Genomic DNA, 26114 nt, shown 5'->3' with positions numbered 1-26114 from the left:
ACTGCTGACACGGATCAAGAAACGCACCCGTTAATTGGAGTTGACATGACCTGAGCATCCCGATTCTTGTATGATTCATTGAAAGCCCGAGTCTTGTGTAGTATAATGCCACCTTATGATCATTTCTCCTCTCTTAGACAATACCTTATTGTGGCAAAGAGGTTTGTGTGTTCCAACATAAGAGATTTGGCAAGGAGAGCATGCAGTCAACAAAGTTGATAAAACATGGGACTGAAACTTGGGAGTGCTTTGGAAATAAATCTTGATCAATTTTGAATGGTAGATGACGAACTATAAAAAACGTATACGCAGAAAAGAAACCTGTATCATCAGCCCTGTACTAAATCCAATGTATACGTGACGGTTTAGAGGCAACCCTTAGAGCAATAGGCTTACAATTTCCATGACTTTTCAAATTCTCTTTACTGCATGTGAGCACTTACAGAAGTACGGGTGATCCATGGCCTCACGGGCAGTCAGCCGGGCTTGGTGATCGTAGCGCAACAGCTTATCGAGGAAATCCAGAGCTTCTGGGCTGACCAGATGCTGGTTTTCACTGTGGACAAACCGTTCCCACCTCTTACGAGAATGTCTAAAGGACACACAAAACAAGAAAAATGCTACATATTAAAATACCGTCACACACAATTGATAGAAAATGTTACCCGTTTGGGAAAACAGGAACTTAGTCAATGGTTTGGATTTTTTGTTATTTCACATTTTTTGTGTAGCCATTCAATTTGCAAATACAAATGCGACTTGTAGGTGAACAGAATGTGTCTTTGATATAACATGCATTCGCACTTTAAAATGTCACGTATCCCTATGCTGAGAAACCTTTTGGGGGCAATTTTGAGTTAAAATTATTCGAGCCAAAATTTTCTAATCCTGATAGTTTCATAATAGTATCAAGAGCAAAAGATATTTTCTCCACCTTTGTCCACCATTGGTTGTTCGCGTCTGCTGTTTGGTTTGTCAAAGGGTGTTGTTTTTTTTAAAAGATGCACCGATACCGATACCAGTATTGGCGGGAGGGTGATCCGGCCTGAAAGAGGGCGCTGATTACATTTATCGGTCCAGTATTATAACATTTGACCACAGCCTTTTTTCCTCCTGATGCTTACTAAACTCTGTCTCTGTGTTGTGTGATGACACGTGACCACTTTGCATGCCAAGCAGCTGTCGCTATTGGCCTGCTCTAGACCAATGAGAGCCCAATAGCGCAATAAGCCGCTCTCAACCAATGGCGGGGCAGCTTTTTCTTATATAGGGAAAAACAAACTACGAGAGTAAAATGTCGGCGGTCAGGACATATTTCAGTTTATAATCTTCTTCCAGTACAATAACTGCATGTAAGATTTGTGGCCTGAAAGTTGAAAGGTGCAGTTAAATCGGCCAGTTTCAATACCTCGAACCTGATGAAACATTTGATGACGAAAAATGTGAACGAACACTAAGAGTTTGAGGCTGCAACAGCAGGACTGCTATCCAGAGGAAGGCGGAGGAGACCGGAGCAACAATCTCTGGTCAGTTGACTACATCTACTTTACTTTTATTATTTTTTACTGAAAGAAATGCCACAGTGATTTGAGACCTGTTTCCAAAGTAGGGTTGCCACCTTTCAGAAATAGAAATAAGGGACTCCCCCCTCCCGCCCAAAGCCGTACAGGGGATGAAAAAAAGGGACATCCGCAAACTCCCAAAATGCATAGAAATGTATCTATTTACAGGTATATACCGTAATTTCCGGACTACAAGCCGCTACTTTTTCCCCTCATTTTGGATCCTGCGGTGTGTGCAATGATCCGGCCAATTTGTGCATTTTTCTGACGGTAGCCCGGGGCGCTTGAGCATGGAATGTGGGAGCGAGACACGTGGAATATAAGTGTCGAGGAAGACGCTAGTTTGCACTATTACCGGTGGTTTAACTTTGTACGTTGTGCATGAATAGAGGTGGCGGACCCTCGTCTTTGTGCATGAGTAGAATTGGCAGATCTGCATCATGGAAAACGCTAGAAAAAATTTAATTGGCCATCCGAGTTGTATGGGAAGTTTTGATGACTCGCGGCGGGAGATCGTTTGCCAAGACTCGCCTCATGCGAAGAGCAGCTATTGCACAGGTATGACGGGGGAGTCTGGCAGCGTGAAGCGGTGTGAAAGAAGTCCGCCATCACCAACGGGTTTCAAGGGGCCAGTCTGCTGCGTGACGAGGAGGACGTCACGGGCTCAGGAGTGAATTTGCCTCATTATGGGAGACATTGAAGGCGACAGCGAAGGAGAGACTGAGTAGGTGCGTGGCAAAGTGTATCTGAGACTCCTCATATCCAACACTGAGGGTGAAGACTTCCATGGTTTGAGTGCACAGGAGGAAGATGAAGATTGCTAACAAAGACTTTTATGTTTTTAATAACCAGCCCAATTAGGGCTGTACCGCCGTGCTGATGCTATGTAACTTCCATGCCGCTGCTATATAACTGCCGTGTTTGCTGGCGCTGTTTGGAACGAAAAGTTAAGGTGTGTGATTAAAATTTTGAAAACTCTTTCTTTGTCAATATCTCATGTTACTAAGTGGGCACACGTGGCTTATAGACAGGAGAGGCTTATGTATGTACAAAATGGTTTTTCCTTTAAAAATGTACTGGGTGAGGCTTGTAATCGCCCAATAGTCCAGAAATTACGGTATATTCCGTATTGGTTCAATATGGAACACAATTTGTAATTCCCAATTTGGAACGATTCCTTATTTCGAAGGACGGGTGGCAAGCCTATTCAAAAGTGCTGTAAAAGTAAGCTTAGCCAGGGGGTTAAGTGTATGTTGCTGCTGGTGCACAAAGAGGGCGGCTAATTGAGAGACAGTATGCTGTGGTCAATTATTATTACTTATCATTTCATGAAAGTTGTACTGTTTGGTCTTTAAGAGCATGTACTGAGGGTTTTAAAAAGTTAATTTAGTTCATTCATTGTATTTTTACTTTTTCACTGTTGGGCTTGTATGATACATGTTTTAATTTCATGAATTTAGCACTATTTTGGCCTTTGAGAGCCAAAGATTTAACTATTTTCACCCATACCAGGTATGCAAAAACAGGTTCTACTGGATTCACTTTGAATATACATATGGCGGAAAACACAGACTAGACTAAAAAAGCAGTTTCTGCTCTTGCACTCCTCTTTAAAAGAAACTGCTGTATTTTAAGCCAAAATAACTGTTGTCTTTGATAGAACAATATATCTATATGCTGCCACAGCAGATTCATGGCGCATAAGCCCCCGAACTATTTTTAATTTGTCCGTTTTACCCCGGAAAGCCCCGTTTACAGACGTCGCGCAACCGCTTTTGTTTCAACCCAGCCATGAAAAGAAGTAATCATATTTATTATTCAAAATGTCTGTCATTTTTAGCTTGGAATCATTCATTGATGTCTAATATTTCATTTTAAAAAAAAAACTCATTCAATTAACTTATTCAATCGCATATTTTAAAAATTTTTACAACAAATTAAGTCACAATGAAAAAATTGGTGTCTGTAAAAAAGTAACGGATATCTACCTCATAACTATCGCTAAATTGTATTTTTTTCGTTACTGTCACATTTTCCCCAGTATGTTAGATGATAAATAATCGATCCAAACAAAGAAAAATTGAAAAAAAAAAAACATTTAAAAGGGTAAATATATGAAAATGAAAATCTCGATTACTCCTTGATGTCTGCTATTTCTGAATCGCGACCCTTGTTATATTACCATGTTTCCACCATAAAATCCCCCCAAAATCCAGCTGTGGACATTCACATCTGTGTCTTGACACTCAATGATACATGCTACATTTGGAGTTTTTGGATCGAAACAAGGCAAGTACGGATAATATCTCGTTAAAATCATGGCGTTTGCTCTCACCTCCAGTTAGGGTTTTGCTGTTTTAAAAAAAGTTGTTTTTTTAAATGCCCTCCTGTTCAAAATGTTTCTTCCCCCAGAAAATTGACATTTTAAGCTTTCCAATGATGTATCACACGTGCATATTGGACAGTTTTGAAATATGGAAAAATTAGGGGTCTCGGAGCGGAACTTCAAGTCACCTGGGTGTTTTTCGCCATATATATATTTCACACAAAGTGTTATCGGTATGGTATCGGCAGATACTGCACAGCCAGGTATCTGGGCCAAAAATAGTATTAGTGCAACACTAGTTTTTTTGGCTATGCTTAGAGTCTAGCCAGAGCAATTAGCTTCCTAAAGAGCATCTAATGAATGCCATTTCACCAAATGGCTGTCCTCCAGACTTCTACTGACCAGAAAAGCCAAATGACTCTGCTTTAGACTGGACAGTGTTTTAAGAGGAGGCTCGCCATGCTGAAGCTAATGCTAACGCGAATGCTATGCTAACGGGACGAGTTACATTTAGCGCCTGAGAATCACTCAGCACAGACCTTTAAAGCCTAAAGCAGCATTGCATATTCCGTCTTGTCAAGCTAAGAAAACAAATCTTACAGTGTGTCCAAACAAGCAAGATGGAGCTCATCCTAACTTGAGACACATCCTCAACTCCTGTGAATAAAGTGAGGGAGCGGCACAGCACATCTCACATTAGTGGCATGACCCTAACACTGCTACTATGCAAGCTGACGCATTCCATGGACAATATGAAAGTGTCACGCATTGTGAATATATGAAAAACTATCACATTTTCATCTCTTCAGACAAAAACTGGCAATCGTCTTGTTATGTTATAGTCTTCCGAGCCACGTTTTTAGCTCATCATCGTTACGTAATCGTGATGAAAAAAAGTGCTCGTCGACAAAATATTTTCGTTATCATCATTGTTGATGAAACCAACACTGCAGGGGAGTGAGTGTGTATGCGTCACAGCAGCTGCACGTAATGTAGCATAAGTGCAACCGTGACGTTTTCATACCACGGTAAACCTTGAAAAAGGTAACCGGCACATGCCTAAATTAATCCAGCATGTTTTGGCTGTTCGTGAAATTTCCACATGCGAGCTGGTTTGTCCAGCACGTGTCTTGAAGGATTTTTTCTGTTTTCACAGGAAGAAAAATAAAACGCAGTCCGAAAGGCCACACAAAAAGATCAGGTATCACAAAAATGTGGATTTGTGCTTTACGACCAATGGTCTGAATGTAGCCTAAGATTAATAATACTCTTTTTCAAAGGGAAATTTACAGAGATGAGGAATTTGTCTACTGACTTCAATAACACCTCACCTTCCAAGTATATCATTGAAGCGAGGTTCTAGCTCAATGTTGTACTTGTCAACGTAGTCGTATAGGTCTTCTGTTCCCAAAACCTTGGCTATTCTCACCAACTAAAGGACGACAAATGGAAGAACAGATATTTATAGCAAATATTAGATGTAACCCACATTAGGTAAATATAATACAATATTAAACCCATGTAAGGTGTTGAGAAGATATTTTTTAAATTTCACTAGAGAGATTTCTTATCTAGGCTGAATCCAGCTGAAGCAGAAGTTTTTTGTTTGAGTTAATATTTTGTTTTGGCATTTGTAATTTAATTTAGAGGCATATTTAGACTTTTTGAGTTGAAATATGCATTTGAACGATTAAGAGAATTGTGGGAAAAAATGTATTTTATTGCATTTAAGCTGCAGATTTCTAAAATCTAAAATTACACATCAACTTGATTAATTAGAGATTAAAACTCCAATTTTTTGTCATTTTTTTTTTAATACCATTTGATGCTAAGCTCAGGTATTTTAATTTATTTGGAAATGCATTTATTGCTCTTGTGATATGAAAGTGCAATTCTGTATAGAAGAAACATTTATATTTTGTATTCACATTTAATGCTCTTATGAACGTGCAATCTTCGCGCCAATGGATGTGCAGGTCAACATAAATGTTAATGCAAGCATCCACAATTGTTCCCTTATTTTACATCTCCTCAAATTATTCTGCAACGCATTAAATGTTTTTTATCCGATTAATAGAACTAATTCATCCATAGATTAATCGATTACTTATATCTAGCTGCAGCCCTAACTGTAATGCCTCATGACACTTTACTTCACCATATGGGTTACTCTCAAAATTGTGATTACCTGGTCATAGTTGTCGTGGCCGTGGAAGAAAGGCTCTTTCCTGAAGATCATGCTTGCCAGCATACAACCCAAACTCCACATGTCTAGGCTGTAGTCATACATCTGAAACACAGAGATGCCAATCTTACTGTAGCTCTGAGCGTAGTTATATGAATAATCTAACACATGCATATAATATCCATAAACAAACATACATTTGCCAATGTAAGAATCCACTTAAACAAATCATCCATTAGATTCTAACAAATCAAAGTAGACCATGTTACATCATTTAATTAGGGGTTTTACATCACTAATTACATGACAAAACAATATGGGTTCTTAGGATACTGACATGATATTTGAAGATAATACAAAACTTCCCAGAATTCAGTTCAAGGGCCTCCAATCAGTTTAATACAGTATTATTAGAGATGTGACCAAAAACTTGGCACCGAAAACTTTCGGCCGAAAATAGCTAAAATTGCATTTCTGTTTTCGGTTAAAAGACCGAAAGTTTACCACCGAATAGTGTGAGCAACCGTAACCTTCTTGGGATGACGCAATCAGAACACGACGCGCTAACGCTATTGGCTAACATCCGACATGTCTGCTGTTTGGAGGTTTTCGGGGGTGTCAAAGAAATATATAAATTATTAAATGAAGGAAAATAAAATTTGCTTCATTGCTGCTACACGCTCGTCCTGAAGTTGCTTTCTATTCCGCGTCACATCGAGTAAAGTGCATTTGAGTCCATGCGAGAGTGGTTTGGAGTTTAATCAAGCAAACAGTATACAATTAAGTAATATTTAAATGCGTACATGAGCATCTGCTGTGGTTTAGTACAATGCTCTTATGGCACGACTACTCCCTCTTTTCGTCTCACTTTTTTTCTGCAACTTCCACACCCTCTTTGCAAGTCGCCGTTTAATCTGTCTGGGAGCGACTTTGCTTGGCTTCGTCTCCACTAGGACTTGGCCCATTCACCTGGCTTTCAATCGATTCCATCGAGTCTTATTTTTAAAAGTAGGAGAGATTGTAATAGCCTTGTAAAGAGCTTTACAAGACTAGAACGGAATCAGCGAGAACGAAATAGTTTTTTGTTTTTGTTGTGAGCTACAGTATCACACAGACATACAGTACTGTGCAAAAGTTTTAGGCAGGACACCTGCCTAAAACTTTTGCACAGTACTGTATTTTTTTTTTTTAACTATTAAATTTATTAGGATCATGGAAGCTTCCACTTGGGGAAAATATATACATACAGTATATCCTGTATATACATAATATAATAAAAATATACAGTACTGTGCAAAACTTAGAAATTGGAACCGTGAGACCCGTTTTTGGAGTGTCCCAAACCAAAGCTCATTTATCAAGGTTTCATCAGCCGTGACATGTGTGTCTACGTCTACCGAACAGAATGCTATGACGACGACAGCACCTCTGGATGCGTTCAGAGTTTGCCACAACATCAAACAGAACACGGGGAATGCACCCTCCCATGGATTTTATAATCGGCAACTTTGAAACTAAATTTCTCGAGCCTCCAGGGTTGTAGAACCAATGCAAGGCAAAGGGCATTGATCGGAAAACAATGAAATAAAATAAGTAATAAATAAATAAAGAATTATATGCATGTGTATTTTTCAGCCTTTCGGTTTTGAGCCAAGTGTTTCCAATATTCAGTTTTTTGTTTTGGCCAAGAATTTTGCTTTCAGTACATCCCTAAATATTATATACAGTATGAATTTAAGACAAAGGTTTACCTTTAATTTTTTGACAATTTTTTTCTGAAACATTTCAGAAAATTAAATGAAAATCATTCTTTCCAACAAAATGGCATATCTAAAAGGCGATATACATTTTTGGAGTTTTGATCAATTTAATTGGATCATTGCTTAACCCAGGGGTCAGCAACCTTTAACACCTAAAGAGTCATTTCGACCTGGTTTCCACGCCACCTCAAATTAAGATGTTAACCTACTATGTATCGGAACAAAAGAAAAATTGTAAAATGATGGACATCCACTGTTTGCTATAGCGATGCTATGCGTACACCGTATTAGCCATTTTTAACATGCACTCAGAGGACTTCATTTATGACAAAGGCTCTTTCCAATGCTTTATGTCATTACAGAAGAACAGTTTAAGGCTCGCTGTAGGTGCTTTGACAGAGGGTCACCTAATCAAATTAGCCTACCATGGGGTAGCGAGTCAAGTGCATTTTATTTTATAATTTTTAATAGGTGTTTACTATTTCAGACTGAGAAAGATAAATGGGACATGTGGTGTGTGGCTCCCTCTGCAGGCAGCTATACGCGGAGGACAAGGATGCACCTGGCATAATGACGTTAATATGGTCAATAAATATATTTTTGATCAGTCAAACGCTCCTTTGTAATATTTCTCTAGGTAAATATCCCATCCCAAGACATGAACGTATGTGGCACCATAGATAAATTCTTTTTCTTTTTTCTAAAATTTTGAGAAGTTTGGGCTGTTTTTAAAAAGGTGTGCTGTAGAATTAGGAAATTATGGAAGTTATTAAGATAATATGCAAAAGAATTTAGAAAAAAGGATCTAAATGCACACCATAACAATGCCAACTGTACCTGATAGTCCACTAAGAGCTCTGGTCCTTTAAAGTAGCGTGAGGCAACCCTGACGTTGTACTCCTGTCCTGGGTGGTAAAATTCTGCCAGGCCCCAGTCAATAAGGCGTAACTACAGACAGATACAGTGAACGGTCAATGTGATATTCTGTCACATAGAAACACATAAAACATATCAGTTATACATTTGCTAAAACAATACTTTTTTAAAATTGGTGGGAAACTGAGCATTGCCCACCATTGACAAAAAGTGATTTGATCTTTTTTTATTCTAATCCAATATTGCTAAATTAGGGCAGGGCAAATTAATATATAGTAGAAATCCTAAATTTACACAAACTCAGTAAAAAGACACCTCACACATTTTTCCTCACCAACTGAAGTTAAATCAGAAAAAAAACTGTCCTGTTTCAGGACCTTTACGATGACCAAAAAGGAAGCTAAACGCTGAATGAGTCTTCAAGTCACTTAAGGACAACAAAGTCAGTGTCTTGGTGTGGCCATTACAAAGCCGGGATCTGAACAGGCGTGTGATAACAAGGCAAACAACAAACTTAGTTACATCAGTCAGAATTCCAGCAGAGTACTGACCAAGTCATGCAGTTGAAAGGCATCGCTGCCAAATACAAAGGAAAAAGATGAAAATTTTAGACCTTGAAGAAAGCGATTTTACAAATTATCTAAAATATTCTCTAATTATTGTGCCACTTAGCAAAATAAATTAATTTTGGTATTTCTAAATGATCTGCAACAGGAGAGGTTAATTCTGAACCAACTCAAGACACTGAGAAAAAAGTGTTGTCTTTTTGCACAGTTTATGTAAACCTCTGCATAGACTTGACCTCTGCTTTCAACTATCATGACAGACAGATTTTCTGTATTATTGTCAATATATTTTGCCATCTTAAAAACCCGATTGTCAGCCTGTAAAAGTTGATTCTGTGTGTTCAGTTCTGTGTCTGCATCCAGGTTGCCAGAGGTCAGTAATCTGTCGGCTACTTCAACTTAGGCTGCTACAACAAACTGTCTAAATTAATGTTGTCATCTACCAGTACAGAAAAATCATGACATGATTCTCACATAATTTTTGACAGCAACTGTTCAGTTACGCTTGTGTGAGATCTCATAAGAACCAACAAAATTGGCGCCATATCGCTCCCAGAAACCATAGATAGGATGAGTTTTAAATAGACTGTCAAATTTATCGCGTTAACGGACGGTAATTAATTTTTTAATTAATCACGTTAAAATATTTGACGCAATTAACACATGCACGGAATGATCGCTCACGCATTGCCTCAAACAGATTACAACGACGCCGTTTATGCACATTGAGAGTGAAGAGAATGCCACCAGCCGCTTGGGGGCAGCGCCGTTCCATACTAATGTTATTCCTCCTACTAGTGGGAGAATTAGTAGTTGTGAGACGTTTAGGCTGTTGCAGTGCTATTTGTGCTCCACACATATTTCTGTAAGTTTACTTTCTTTTAGTGGCAATTATGTGTCTCTTGTTGTATTTTGGGTAAGATATGTACAGAGATATGTATGTTATAAAGGCGAGTGGACACAGGCGTTCATTGGACCGCGCCGTTTATTGGAAAAAGCTTCGGCAACTCCTTCACAACAAACATAAGTATCATTTAGTAAAAGCGCAACAAAAATAATATTCCTATCTCTCAAAAAAAAAAAAAAAAAATTCACAAAAAGAAAGCCACTTCAATCTGTATTAATGAGGCCCTATTCTCACACAGTTAAACAACTATGCAAAGAGAATTGGCATTGCCAATCAAAATAGCTATGCAAAATACACATAAAACTTACTCAGACTTTGGTCACTCTATTCTTATTGTTGTTATTCTTATTCTTATTATTATATTAACTCTACTTTTGATTGAAAATTTTACAAATTTTATGAAAATGAAAACATTAAGAGGGGGTTTTAATATAAAATTACTATAACATTAATCTTTATAGAACTGCAAGTCATTCTATCCGTGGATCCCTTTAAAAATCGCTACACTGGCTTCCAGTGAGTCAAAGGATAGACTATAAAATACTACTGCTCGTCTACAAAACACTTAAAAAGCATACGACACGAGAAAAAAAGTCTTAAATGGCATTATTATGTGAATTAGAATCATATTTTGAGACGATTCGACTATATACAACAATTCAGCAAAGCGCAGATGACGAGAAATTAGTCTTTTAATCTGCCGGTTAGCCACGCCTACCATTATAGGGCTTTAGCGTCCCCAACAGGTGGATGACGTCAGCGGTAGACTGGGCTCATCGGTTTTACTATTCAGCCAATTGAGGGGGAATTATTCAGAACGAGGAAAACGCAACGAAGAGTGCCGCAAAATGTCATTGTTTCAGTCTCTCTACTCCAATATTTTTACAGGATATTGTTTTTATCCAAGTATTTTTCCCCAATAGCTATATAAAGGGCTTGAGAAGGACCAGTCAGCCCGTCGAGAGGGAACTATTCACAACGAGGAAAACGCGACGAAGAGAGCGGCAAAATGTCATTGTTTCTGTCTCTTTACTTCAATATTTTTACAGGATTTTCTTTTTATCCAAGTTTTTTTTTTATGCTAAATAAATGGCATGGTCATGACAAATAACAGTCTTGTGCTGAATGGAATATGAAATAATAAAAATGCATTTATTCAGGACAACATGGCAAAATTACTCCATAATGGTCAAAACTGTTCGCTTCACCTTTACTGTCGCACCTCCCGAACGATATTTTATGACACCTAAATCGGCTTATGTCACTCATTTCCCTTCCCCAGCTTCGGAGAGTGTAAACAAACCAGAAGACGTGACAGCTAGCCGACATGCTAACCCGAACCGAGTGATGTTTCAAAGTCTTCGAAGCGGAAAATCACACATAACTAGCCTGGATTATTTGACATGACGACCCAGTTGTCGATTGTCTTTGCGGATCGGCAAACCGCTAATTACAATTAATTAATTTTTAAGCTGTGATTAACTCGATTAAAAATTTTAATCGTTTGACAGCCCTAGTTTTAAATGTAGACTAGAATAGAATAAAATAAAACAAAATACAAAGCCTTTATTGTCATGGCACAGAATACAATGAGATGTCATTGTTTCTGTCTCTTTACTTCAATATTTTTACAGGATTTTCTTTTTATCCAAGTTTTTTTTTTTTTATGCTAAATAAATGGCATGGTCATGACAAATAACAGTCTTGTGCTGAATGGAATATGAAATAATAAAAATGCATTTATTCAGGACAACATGGCAAAATTACTCCATAATGGTCAAAACTGTTCGCTTCACCTTTACTGTCGCACCTCCCGAACGATATTTTATGACACCTAAATCGGCTTATGTCACTCATTTCCCTTCCCCAGCTTCGGAGAATGTAAACAAACCAGAAGACGTGACAGCTAGCCGACATGCTAACCCGAACCGAGTGATGTTTCAAAGTCTTCGAAGCGGAAAATCACACATAACTAGCCTGGATTATTTGACATGACGACCCAGTTGTCGATTGTCTTTGCGGATCGGCAAACCGCTAATTACAATTAATTAATTTTTAAGCTGTGATTAACTCGATTAAAATTTTTAATCGTTTGACAGCCCTAGTTTTAAATGTAGACTAGAATAGAATAAAATAAAACAAAATACAAAGCCTTTATTGTCATGGCACAGAATACAATGAGATTTAAAGCTTCACCCTAAATTGCACCACATAATTTTTTTTTTTTTTTTTAAAGTACAATATGGCCAATATGAAAACACAGTTTAAAGTGTACACCGATTGGGATTATAGTGAATAAGTGACTAGCAGCAAGTGGAGATGTAGTGGTAATATAACAGTGCATATATGACAATTTAAAGTACTCAGAGGATGCGGCAGATGGCTGACTTGATATGATGTGTGCAAATGACAGTTTGTGCATAGATCTTGATGTAACAATGCAAAAATATAATATAATGTAACTGCAAATATTTCATATGCAGTACTTAGAATGAGACAGATGTCTGAGAACATTTTTACTTAATGAGATTCATGTGACAATCTTGTGGCATTAGCAGTGCAATGATAGTGACTTTTCAGTGCACTTGAAACTTGAGTATGGTGACAAGTAATCATATTTAGGATGATAAACACAATTTGTTTAAGTAACTGATTGTAGTTATGTGTTCACATTTTTACAATTTTTGAAAATTGGATTTTAGACATGTTAATGCCAATTAAGGCTTATTTTGAAAATAATCCAATGCCTTTTAAGAATTTTCAAGGAACTGTGGGAAACCCAATGGAAGCCTTGCACCTGCAAAACGATCCATTACCAACTTTTCAGGACCCCCCCCCTCAAAAAAATATTCTAAGAAATACATCGGTTGCAAGGTGTTTAAGAACTCACCTTGCGGTGCTCATGATCAATCATCACATTATGTGGCTTGACATCTCTATGCATGATTCCCATACTGTGACAATAGTCCAGGGCCTATTGAAAAGAGCTACAAATCAATTTTCACAACGGATCATCTAGAAAGAAAACAGAGCCTAGAGGTTTGTTTGGAGCAGACAATTTAAGGTTCACTCACCTTAAGGATCTCATACATATAGAACCGGATGTCATAATCGGTCAAAGTTTGGTACAATTGCTGGGAATCAAAACAAAGTCATCAGTGCCACTCATATAAAACAGGTTAATGACTGTATGACTAGAGCAGTGCTTCTCAATTATTTTCTATTACGCCCCATAGGAAGACAAAAACGTTTCGCGCCCCCCTCCCCCCCCAACTCTCTGCTGTCACTGTACTTATTATGAAAGTACACCTCTGCACAACATTGTGTCCTTGTTAAAATTAAAGGAAAAAGTCATATGGATCAACTTACAATAAAGTATAACTTTATTAAAATTGTTTTGTTTGTACCAGAAAAGACAAAGTGCATCAATATGACCGAATTAAAAAATAAAAAGTCACTTCAAAACTGTAAACATATACTCTTAAGGTACATTTTTTTTTACCATTTGATACTGAAAAAAATCGAATATCATCAGATAATAATTTCTAATGTATTAGCAACATTAACTCAGAGTACAATATGCCAATATGGCAAACAATTTGTCAGAGAAAAAAAATAATAGGGCAAAAAAAGCAGTGTCATTGGACAGAGGGACAGTATTTAATTTTGCTGCAGGCAGTATCAGCTGTGCTATGGTGGGGTTATTTTGCACTGAGCAACTTGGTATGCCACCTTATATAAAGCTAACAGTGCTTGCTGGTTTACTGATGCAACACTCACAAAGCGGGACGATTATTGGCAATATTCGGCATGTTTTCGCAGAAAAAAAAAATCAAGTGCCTTATCTATGTGATTGGGGTCTAATGTCTTTAAGTTACGTCTTAATTGATTTGGCATCATAATGTCCGTTGTGAACATTTTTGACAAAGTAAACATTATGGTCTGCTGCATTTAAAGCTGTATTAAAAGTGAAGTCAAACGCTACATAAGTTTCGCCATTTTTCCTCGTCAAAGCACTTATCGGCTGCTCTTTGCTCGTTTGGTTATAAAATACTGCTAAAACTCTACTCTACTAAATAATGAGAGCGCTACTGCCACCCAATGAGCAGATGTGCAATTACACTTTAATTTAGTACAGCAAAAAAAGTTTTTCCCCGAGGTCACATTCGCCCCCCGGCATCACCTTGCACCCCACTAATTGAGAAGGACTGAACTAGAGCAATATATCACTAATTAAAATAAATTCCTCACCTTGAAGTCAGTGTTGTTAACATGTTCAAAAACCAAGGCAGGTGTACGAGACTGAAAAACAAGGCAAGTCAAATTTCAGCACAAAGTGATTTACATCACACTAAAAAATGCAATTTATGGAGAAATTTCAATGGCAGCTTTGCTCTGATAGTTGGTATATCGGGTCGCTTGTTGATAGAGGCATTTTGGGGTCACTTCCTGTTATATCGGGTCACCTGTTGATAGAGGCATTTTGGGGTCACTTCCTGTTGATTAAGGGGCATTTTGGGTCACCCCGTTGATAGAATTGACGTTCATCGGCATCAATGGCCTCGACATACAGTACATGGCTGTCAATGGAATTGACAAACATGGGCCTCATTGGCATGAATGTTTATGGCCGTCATTGGAATGGTTATACATGAAAGCCAGTGGCATGGCCAGTTGAAGGTAAATGGGTTTTAATGGGAAGTTTTGGTTAAAGATCACAACCACTAATAGAGATATGTTTTTGGGTGTGACAATGTAGATTTTTTCTGGTCTGGGTTGGAAATTAGTAGACGTGAATGGAAGTTTTTGTACCATTGAAATGAATTGCAAATAAGGCCATTGGAAATGAATGGGAATTTCTTCCATTAGAAATAGGGTTAGGTTTTTGGCAAATTTTAGCGGAACCGTATGAACCCACAAGCAAAATAATAGCCTGATTTGCCTCAATATCCGCAAAACTGTTCCAACCTACAAAGACACTGAGATTTACCAGTCTGCATGTCCAATCTGCTGAGCTGGATTAAAGAATAGCAGGGAAAAAAATAATAAAAGCATTATTTTGCAATTAATCAAGATATTTATCCATTTATTTTCTATCTGGTTTTAGAAAGACCTTTCATTAGGCAGTTGCAGTCCTCCATTACTCCAATCACTTTAAACATAACAGGTTGAGGAGCTCAAAAAGACACCGAGAACATAAAGCTATTGCCTGGAACTTCGTCCAGTGAATTAATACATTTCACTAAGGCGTGGCTATGTGATGGCAAAGGGACCTGGGAGCTATTGTAGTTTGTCAATAATTGCATTTTTTTTTAAAAAAGAAATCTAAGTGTAAAAATGAGCAGCATCAGCACCAATACATGGTGACAAGATAATAGGTCCACAGTATAATTGATTTGACTCTTACTGTGCCATTTGTAATTCATCAAAAATTGTACACTCACCACAGGGTCCTTCACAATGTCTATAAGGGAGATGATATTAGGGCCTCCTCGTAGATTCTCCAAAATCTTGATCTCCCGCTTTATTTTCTTTTTCTTCACAGGCTGATGGGACATAAATTTAGTGAATGTTTGTGGAATCAAACTACAGCTAAAATGTGGCCTAATGGATGACAAAGTAATCCATGGTCTGTACAGATTACATGCCTCGGTTTGGCATGCATGACATGTTGTCCCCGATTCGGATAACGGTTTGGTCAATGGAAAAAAAAAAAATCACATTCAATCCACACTGACTAGTCAAACATAGTCAAGTGCATTCATGAAAACCCTAATACGTCATGCAAGTCGTAGCTACGCAAGTCAACTACACGTCATGATAGACATGTGATCAATATCAATAGTAAATAAATTTGATAAAATGGTTGCATTGAAAAAAAAAAAAAAAACAGGAGTAATCAGTAGGGTCCCGATCACATATTTTTGCACCAGAGTAGGAGTCACCAGATTTTGACGATCTGCCGATACCGCGTACCGATCAGATACGAAGACAATTCATCCATTTAATAATTTGTTACATGTTTTTGTTTCTTCTGACAATATCATTGTCCATCTTGATTATTTTGTTGCTTTGTAGCCATTAAAAAGAAATCTTTCCACTTTCTTTTTCCACCATCTTCCAAAAATGTTGCATAGTAAAAAACACACTTTTTTTAAACGACATTCTAATTCATTCTGTTGCCCTAAATAAAAAAAATGTATTCTTAAAAACCCAAACTTTTTCACTTGACTCTGATCTTCTAAAAATGACGTGATCAGGCCTGATTTCTGATCACATGATCAGATCGGAGACATCTCTAATCGTATCTCTGGATTATTTCGTTACTTGTAGCCCTAAATTCATACACTGCCATTGACGATGATAAAGTTCCAATCAATCCAATCTGATCAAACGATCACTGCCAAAACCTCTAATCAAAACTGATCGTGCGTCTATCGCTATTAATGGCAGCAACTGGGTTAATACTTAAAAATACATTGAAAACCCCCCCGATCTATTTCACCCGATTCCGATCTTCAAAAAATGACGTGATCCGGCCCAATTTCCGATCATGTGATCAAGCCGGAGACATCCCTAGTAACTCTCATGGGATTGACAACTCGCGAGAAGGCTCAAGGACAGTCAACATGGTTTTGTGGGATTCTCTGTTTAGCTGCTACAATTGTCCATGAAAATATGACTTTAAGATGAAACCATAACATTGCAGCAAGGAGACATGGCATTCAGACTAGAGGCCGGCCGATCTAAGGACTGTTTTCCAATATCGTCCGATTAAAAAAAAATTTGACCAGGCAACTGCATGGCAACTGCGGCTGCGGCTGACTGACGGTAGGAGCCCATTAGCAGAGCATTCGCGTTAGCAATGGCTTAGCATGGCTAGCTGGTGAAATGAAGGTTACATACAGTGCCTTGCAAAAGTATTCGGCCCCCTTGAACCTTGCAACCTTTCGCCACATTTCAGGCTTCAAACATAAAGATATAAAATTTTAATTTTTTGTCAAGAATCAACAACAAGTGGGACACAATCGTGAAGTGGAACAACATTTATTGGATAATTTAAACTTTTTTAACAAATAAAAAACAGAAAAGTGGGGCGTGCAATATTATTCGGCCCCCTTGCGTTAATACTTTGTAGCGCCACCTTTTGCTCCAATTACAGCTGCAAGTCGCTTGGGGTATGTTTCTATCAGTTTTGCACATCGAGAGACTGACATTCTTGCCCATTCTTCCTTGCAAAACAGCTCGAGCTCAGTGAGGTTGGATGGAGAGTGTTTGTGAACAGCAGTCTTCAGCTCTTTCCACAGATTCTCGATTGGATTCAGGTCTGGCCTTTGACTTGGCCATTCTAACACCTGGATACGTTTATTTTTTAACCATTCCATTGTAGATTTGGCTTTATGTTTTGGATCATTGTCCTGTTGGAAGATTAATCTCCGTCCCAGTCTCAGGTCTTGTGCAGATACCAACAGGTTTTCTTCCAGAATGTTCCTGTATTTGGCTGCATCCATCTTCCCGTCAATTTTAACCATCTTCCCTGTCCCTGCTGAAGAAAAGCAGGCCCAAACCATTATGCTGCCACCACCATGTTTGACAGTGGGGATGGTGTGTTCAGGGTGATGAGCTGTGTTGCCTTTACGCCAAATATATCGTTTTGCATTGTGGCCAAAAAGTTCAATTTTGGTTTCATCTGACCAGAGCACCTTCTTCCACATGTTTGGTGTGTCTCCCAGGTGGCTTGTGGCAAACTTTAAATGAGACTTTTTATGGATATCTTTGAGAAATGGCTTTCTTTAAACGAGACTTTTTATGGATATCTTTGAGAAATGGCTTTCTTCTTGCCACTCTTCCATAAAGGCCAGATTTGTGCAGTGTACGACTGATTGCTGTCCTATGGACAGACTCTCCCACTTCAGCTGTAGATCTCTGCAGTTCATCCAGAGTGATCATGGGCCTCTTGGCTGCATCTCTGATCAGTTTTCTCCTTGTTTGAGAAGAAAGTTTGGAAGGACGGCCGGGTCTTGGTAGATTTGCAGTGGTCTGATGCTCCTTCCATTTCAATATGATGGCTTGCACAGTGCTCCTTGAGATGTTTAAAGCTTGGGAAATCTTTTTGTATCCAAATCCGGCTTTAAACTTCTCCACAACAGTATCTCGGACCTGCCTGGTGTGTTCCTTGGTTTTCATAATGCTCTCTGCACTTTAAACAGAACCCTGAGACTATCACAGAGCAGGTGCATTTATACGGAGACTTGATTACACACAGGTGGATTCTATTTATCATCACCGGTCATTTAGGACAACATTGGATCATTCAGAGATCCTCACTGAACTTCTGGAGTGAGTTAGCTGCACTGAAAGTAAAGGGGCTGAATAATATTGCACGCCTCACTTTTCAGTTTTTTATTTGTTAAAAAGTTTAAATTATCCAATAAATGTTGTTCCACTTCACGATTGTGTCCCACTTGTTGTTGATTCTTGACAAAAAAATTAAATTTCATATCTTTATGTTTGAAGCCTGAAATGTGGCGAAAGGTTGCAAGATTCAAGGGGGCCGAATACTTTTGCAAGGCACTGTACATCTTGTTTAATAATGGTAGTATAGACAGACTGGTTAATTATAATAGTTTACATGCATTTTATAAGAATGCATGTTGTGTAATATTACTTAGATGTCACTTAATGGGGAAAGAAAGACTATCATCTATATTTAACAATTAAATAGCATCAGTATTGCAAAACAAAACAGTTAATAGCTGCCTTTGCCAGTGACACACGTCCAATCCATTTAAGATGGGAGTGGTAATGGCAGTCACATTGTAAAGATAGAGGTGGCACTCTCGTCGCTATGGTGTAGGCTTTTACTACACCAACTTTTTTTTAAAACTGCCTTTCATAATCTACGTGCCTTTAAAAAAATTATATAGGCCTCAAATATCGGTTTACAGAATAGGCTTTGGATATCGGCAATCAGCTGAAAATATTCTTAGACACCGGTAGCAGCATTGAAAATCCCATATCGGTCGACCTCTACTTCAGACCAGAAAGTCTGGCAATTACAGTATTTTCTGCTCTATAAAAATCAACGGAATATAAGGGGCACCTTCAATGAATGGCCTATTTTAAAACTATAAAAATTAACTAATATTGGTCCATATATTAAGTGGGTCGATTATAAGGGGCACTTTCGGCTTTTGAGAAAATATAAGGCTTATAGGTGCGCCTTATAGTGCGAAAAATACGGTAATATAGTAGTGTGCTGTTAACAATGTCGAGCATATGTTCACACAAAAACAAAATACCAGAAATACGATCATTGCTGATTGTTAAACTTCGCTATATAGGTAGTCCCCCAGGTTACGAACGAGTTCCGTTCCTACACTGGCGAGGTAACCCGAATTTCTGCTTAAGTCAGAATCAACCCTTTAAGTACCCCTAAATACCCTCTAAATCTCAAAATAGCGATCCAAATCATGTATTTATACATCATTGTAGTGTCCTCGCCAAGATGTTGGAGCTAAGTCCTAGCAAGCTCAACTCCGGAATGACGATGTCAGACGTTCATGTGGTTCGCCAACTTTGTTCAGCTAGCTGCTCATGACATCAACACTTACAGAATAAAACTAAAATAAAAAATGAAATTAAATGAGTTTCATCTTTAATAACAGCAATTTAAAGTTACGTTTATAACTAGTTGCTGATACAGCAATAAAAATCTACACAAATGATTAGCATGTATCAGTTAGTATCCGCACAACATAAGAAACAATCTCATACTTGCGCCAAGTATTCAACCACAATTGAAAACGCAAAATAAAAAGATGTTATATACAGGTGTTGCCTTTGTGGATGCAACAAATGTGCGCGCAGGCATGCAGCTGTAATCTTTCCTCTCTCTCACACGACTTTGTGTTAGCAAATGCACTCTTCATTGTGTGTGCAAATACGTTCTTCTTCATGTGTACATGCTCTCTTACTTGCATGCGGAAGTACTACCTGCTCTACACCAAAATAAAAGCATGACTCACAAAACAAAAGTCAACATTGTTAAAAAAAAAAAAATGGAGGAAAGATGACGGACGAGACTCCTGCGTTGTAAAGTTGATATCATGTAAGTCAGGTACGTCGTAACCCGGGGACCACCTGTATATTTATTTACAATGTGAAGTAGCACCACACGTGAGCACAAACAGATATTTTTTTAAGTAGCGACATGAAAAATGGTGACCAAACATTTGCACACTACTGTATTTTATTTTGACTTAAAACAACACTTTAATTTAAGCGACGCAGGTGGACAAAAACGGTAGTGTTTTGCCTTAAGGAAGACCTAGGAAGACCATTTTCCATGAGGTAATGAATCCAGCTGTGGCAAAAAATCCTATATGACGATGTTGAAACATTTGATTTTGTACCGCATTCCCCCACCGAGCCTCCGACCCCCCCATGAGCGAGTTTATTCTTGAGTGTCCTTTTATCCTGATAACATCCCTTTTTCTTTTTTTTGTCTCCTCGGACAAAACTTTTTGTCTCTTTTGTTGCTCTGCCATCTGGGGAAGTGACGTATGCCGTAAAGCAGTCAGCACATTTTTAGTTTTTCTGTTTGGAATGGTTCCTGCAACCCTCCTCAAAGTTAATTAGTGCCGGTGAAAGCGATACAGACCCCGTCAGGATATAAAAAAGGTGTCATTCAACTACCGGTACTTGTTAGTCGACAGCAAATTTTATGAAAGTATTTTATCAAGGTTGAAAAGTTACCAAGAGTTGCTTTAAATGTTCAGAATCCCAAACAACAGGGGTAGCTAAAATCAATGATCAACATCTTTTTCTGGATTTATTTACCTTGAGGATCTTCACGACAATCTTCTCATTATTGGTGATGTTGATTGCCTCAAAGACTTCACTATACTTGCCACGGCCTAGCTTTCGCACCAGCTGAAAGTCATCTTGGTTGCTGCGAATAGATCATAAAGGGTTGAAAATCTGAACGCAAAATGCAAAAAATGCAATGAAATCAACAACAAGCACTTTACCCCCATTCCACTACGTGGGATTCGTAGTCCCAGTACTCCCTCGGCCGGTGAGTGTTGACCTCATTGTACACCCTGGCCCGGCTTGGCACAGGTCCTGACATGTCCGACAGCTTGGCAGAGTGGGTGGAGGGTTCTCTCAGCAGCCGAAAAGGATGGGTTTAAGGGAGGGTTGGGGATGTAGGGTTTGATTGAAAAAGGGAAGGGGAATGGGGAAGGGGTTACTAGAGGACAAGGGAGGGGGCACCAGGGGCAGGTGGTCGTTGCTTGAAAGAAAAAAAAAAATCATTATTTACTCATGATTTGTGCTTTTGTTATTTCCTCATCTAGCTGAGCCTCTCACTGCAACTACTACTGCTAGTTGTACTTTATTAATTCTTGTGATTGACAGCGACCCCCAGACATTGTACAAACCGTATTAAAAAAGTAGACATGATGAACAATTCGTGAATAAAAACTGAGTGCTATGACGAGGTAGTATCTAATCAAAATATTTCATCGCTGTTTATCTCAACGATGACCAGAACGAAAACATTTCATCGACCAACAATTTTTTTTTTTTTTTTAATGACGATGACGAGACGAAAATGAGCTGGGAGACTAAAACATAACGTGACGAATGCCAGTTTTCTTGTGACGAGACGAGCATGAGCCCAAATTGCGTAACAGTTTATTTTTTCACAATTCGTGACATTTTCTTATTTTATGTGTCGATAGCCTGCAACGTGGCAGTGTTTGGTGGTTACGGGAACCTCTGGGCACCTCACGATACAATACAATTTGCGATATAAGCCTCGCGATAACAATTATCTCACGATGTGACGATGCAACAATTATCATACATACATGGGTAAGGAAATCCTAAAATATCCCACAATACAACTAATAAATAGAAAAACAAGCTCTTTTCATCCTTCTGCTGTGAATTGAAATGGGTTTATCACTAATAGACTTCCAACCTGTTTGAAGTGGGAGGGTGCGTGCCAATCCCTCCCAGTTGAAATAGAATGGACGTTTATGACCGTCAATGAGAACATTTTGGGTAATTTTTTAATCACTGCCTGTTGATTTGGGGGCATTTACGGGTTGCTTCCTGTTGATTTTAAGTTAATTAACAGGAAGTGACCTGGGATGTTCTCATAATAAACAGGAAGTGACCCATAGTCATTCGCAACCCTCCCGGTTAAAATGAGCTGGACGTCTAGCGTGGTCCATGGCAGCCAATGGGTTAACAGACACTATTCTAGCAGAAATTTTTGGCAGCAACCTGTTGGTTCCTTTTTAAAACGACACATTGATTCTTGGCACGAGTCGATCGATAACCTTTTGGGATGCAAATTATCGAGCTATCACCATTAGATGTATTGTCACATTGTCACTAATTATAAGTTTCGAAATGGAACAAAATAAGGTTGCAGTCAGGTCTCAGACGCTGTAGGTGTGTCTGCTGACTGTGGTTTACCTTTTTTTAACGTCAAAGCTTGCGCTTTCAATTTATTACATTTGAATGTTACATTTTGGGTAATTTGTTGCATGGAGAAGTGAAATTTTGTTTTCTCCAAAAACTTAATAAGAAGACAGAATGTTTTTTTGGCCTGCTAAACCATGTTCGTGTTTAGCATAAATGCAAGCAAAACAAACAATACAACCATATACAGCTAGTCCCCTGGGGGGGGGGGTCATAAAGTGTTCCTTATTGTACCTAACAGTATCTTATTTCTTATTTTTTACTTTATTAATAAGATGTGTTCTGTCCTCACTATATGTTAAGTTGTTCAGCTTTACAGATAACAAACAAGGCAATTGTGCTTTTTAAACGACCACACGCATTTTAAAAATAAAACACGTGACCCAAAACAATTGGTGTTTCAATGTCTATAGAGTCTGATCAATGTGTAAATTTAGTAGGAAATATAGCCTAATTTGGCTGTTTTAAATGCTACGAATGCTAACGTTTTTACAATTCTCTTAGCAAATCGCTCACACGTAACTCCACAAACTGTAGCTGTAAACTTCATTACAAATGTATACACAAACATATTAGCTGAAACAACTTACAGCCTTATGTGGGCCAAACCAGAGCGCAGCTATCCTTTATGCAGTCGGACTTCTGAGTCTGCTTCTCAGTCATATAAGGTGGTAGGTCCAGACCTAACGCTACTACCAGAGGGCAGTGTATTCTCCATCACTAACTAAAAAAACAATACTTAGGTACTTTTTGGATAGTTATTTTGGGGTATTCAAAGAGTTAATTCCAATTTACGCGGAAATTCGGTTTACGTCGCCAGCATAGGAACAGAACTCGTTCATAACCCGAGGACTACCTGTAGTGTTTTTGATGATAGCTTTGCATGTAATACAAAAGCTACTGTCAATACCGGGTCAGCAACCTTAGATACTCAAAGAGCCATTTTGAGCATCTTCCACCAAAAAATAAAATACCAGGAGCCACAAGAGCCCTTTGACATCTAACGTTTAATGAACTGCAACAACAACAAAAAAACACACAATTTTGTGTTTATCTATAGTTTGCCTTTGAGGGCCAAATAGTTTATTTTTTTTGTATTATCAAATTTACAATTACTGTAGGTTTGAAAACTCTACTGGTTACTCATTGTTTGCCATCCTAAGTGAAAGATATCCAATTCATTTGAAATTGATTGGAAGTCTACTAGTGATAAACTCATTTCAATTCATGGTAGACGGCTAGACGCATGAAAAGCCCTTTCACCGCCCATACCAGCATGGCTTCAGGGTGGCCATGTTGGTAGGAGCGACATTCCCATCAAAGTCAATGCATTGCCGTTAAAATGAAGTTATAACTAGCTTATTTCTTGTGTCAAAGCATCCACGATAGACTCAGTCCCTGCCATTGATAGTTTTTTAGACGTCCAATCCATTTGAAGTGGGAGGCCACTCACCCACTCCAAATAGATTGGATGTCTACTAGTGACAAATGCATTAAAATTCACATGGGAAGGATTATTGGGCATCCAGCATTGTCAATGGCACTGAAAATTAACTGCTATCGACACAAAGACCCAGAGCAAAAAGATAAAAGAGCCACCTGGAGCCGCAGGTTGCGGACCCTTGATCTATAAAATTCCTTTTTTCCCCCTCAATGGCATTTCTTCGGCACACCACCCAGCCAAAACTATTTGACCAAAAGACACCGTTCATATACCAAAACAACCAGAATTGTCATGCGACGCGGGCTGTCTTTTGTTTGATACCCCAAATAGATTGTTCTCCCAGAAAGGCTGTTTTTTGACAAAAAAGTGACATTTAAAACGCTATTTGTCCTACAGTTTTTGTCCAAATCACATCATTTCAAACTTATTTAACAAAATTTGTACAAAAATTCAGGACGCTAAGGGGCACAAAAATTTTATCGGTTTTACTAAAAAAAAAAAAAAATTAAAATTAGAAAGAAAATTGCCCAAACATACCCATTCATTACTAATGACCAAAATTTCCCATTCATTTCCAATGGCCGTATTCCCCATTCAGTTCAGTGGCACAAGCACCGTTCACTCCTATTGATTTCCAACTTAAGTGACCCGATATCAATAGGAAGCTACCCCAAAATGCGTGAAAATCGACAGGAAGTGATCCAATATTTACAGGATGTGAACCTGTAATTCCTCAAAATCAACGGGATGCGACCCTGGAATGCCTCAAAATCAACAGGATGGTAAATAGAGATCACTTATATATCACATTCATCTACATGTTTACCATGCCTTACATTACACGCCTTACACACTTTACATTAGCACATATTTACCCTTTCACGCACACATTCACACACCAATAGTGCTGCTGCCATGCAAGGCGCTGCCAACCCATTGGGGCAAATTAGGGTCCGACCCTGAAATCCCTATGTCAACACGAAATTACCCAATATGTACAGGAAGTGACCCCAAATGCTCTAATATCAACAAAAAGTGACCAGATACTTACAGAAAGTCCGAGTTGCCTCAAAATCAACAGGAAGTGACCTGGTATAGTAACCATCACAGCAAAGCTACCATTGCAATTTCTGGAGAAATACAATTTTCTTGTTTTACTAAGAAGTTGTATAGTTGCTCACAGTACATTTTTTCGTGTGAGAAACCGGTCCAAATGGCTCTGTGTGGAAAACGTTGTCGACCCCATTCCCTAGTTGAACACATTTGATTCTGGGATGTCTCATGTCATTCAAGGACTATGATATTATTTGGCAAATGATAGGAAATGTGTTGTCATATTATAATGGCCCTTTGCCTGCAGTTACATATAATACTTGACAAGCTTAGCCTATATGAATCAGAATCATGACCTATTACGTTAAAACAATGTCGTTTGCATGTATACTTAATCTCAAAATCATCATTTCAGACAACAAACAATTAGGTGCTGTATGTTCATCACCAAAAATTGGACAACATCCACGGAGTCAGTCAATGAGAAAATCAATATTGAATTAAAAACCAATCTACTGCATCATCTCCTCCGTGTGTTTGGTTTTAATGTTGCTTTATTTTCTGCTGTTTGCTAAGACTATTCGTACAGAAAAAAACAATATAATGGACTGCGAAATGTTTGCCGTAGTTGGCTGGATTTACTGCTAGCAGAGAGTGCAGCTAACTCATCCGTGTTGGGCGGACCCTTGACGTTAGTATCTTAGCTTTAGCAATCGGTGAAGCTAATTTGTTTTAGCCATCACTGTACACTATATTATATCATCAGCAATATATTTGAGATATTTACCCCCGTGGTCAGTGAGACGAACGAAATGTTTCCCTTGAAGATGAGTTGTCAATCCAAATGGTCAGATTTCAGACCGTCGCCGGTATGTACGTTCTGATGTGAGATTTCTGCTGTATCAGAGACAATATGGTGGACCCAGACCACTACGTC

The 26114-nt window shown here is 38.5% G+C and overlaps 1 protein-coding gene across 2 annotated transcripts in view; it reads right to left on the bottom strand.

Annotated features, from left to right (window-relative positions):
- The window catches only part of LOC130921947 (casein kinase II subunit alpha), a 39100-nt gene extending 12986 nt beyond the window's left edge, over positions 1-26114 (bottom strand). For both annotated transcript variants that reach the window (XM_057846335.1, XM_057846336.1), the window contains exons 1-11: positions 25965-26114; positions 21216-21478; positions 21025-21136; positions 15627-15728; positions 14434-14484; positions 13257-13316; positions 13073-13156; positions 8671-8781; positions 6077-6178; positions 5220-5320; positions 444-592 (exon numbers count right to left, since the gene is read on the bottom strand). In XM_057846335.1, coding sequence (XP_057702318.1) covers positions 444-592; positions 5220-5320; positions 6077-6178; positions 8671-8781; positions 13073-13156; positions 13257-13316; positions 14434-14484; positions 15627-15728; positions 21025-21136; positions 21216-21316 — 973 coding nt within the window. In that variant the 5' untranslated portion in view covers positions 21317-21478; positions 25965-26114. The remainder of the gene's footprint in view (positions 1-443; positions 593-5219; positions 5321-6076; positions 6179-8670; positions 8782-13072; positions 13157-13256; positions 13317-14433; positions 14485-15626; positions 15729-21024; positions 21137-21215; positions 21479-25964) is intronic.

The sequence above is a fragment of the Corythoichthys intestinalis genome, chromosome 9 (genome assembly GCF_030265065.1).
Source record: "Corythoichthys intestinalis isolate RoL2023-P3 chromosome 9, ASM3026506v1, whole genome shotgun sequence".
Classification (NCBI taxonomy): Eukaryota; Metazoa; Chordata; class Actinopteri; order Syngnathiformes; family Syngnathidae; genus Corythoichthys; species Corythoichthys intestinalis.
Note: the sequence above shows the minus strand (reverse complement) of the source record. Positions and strands in the feature narration are given on the sequence as shown.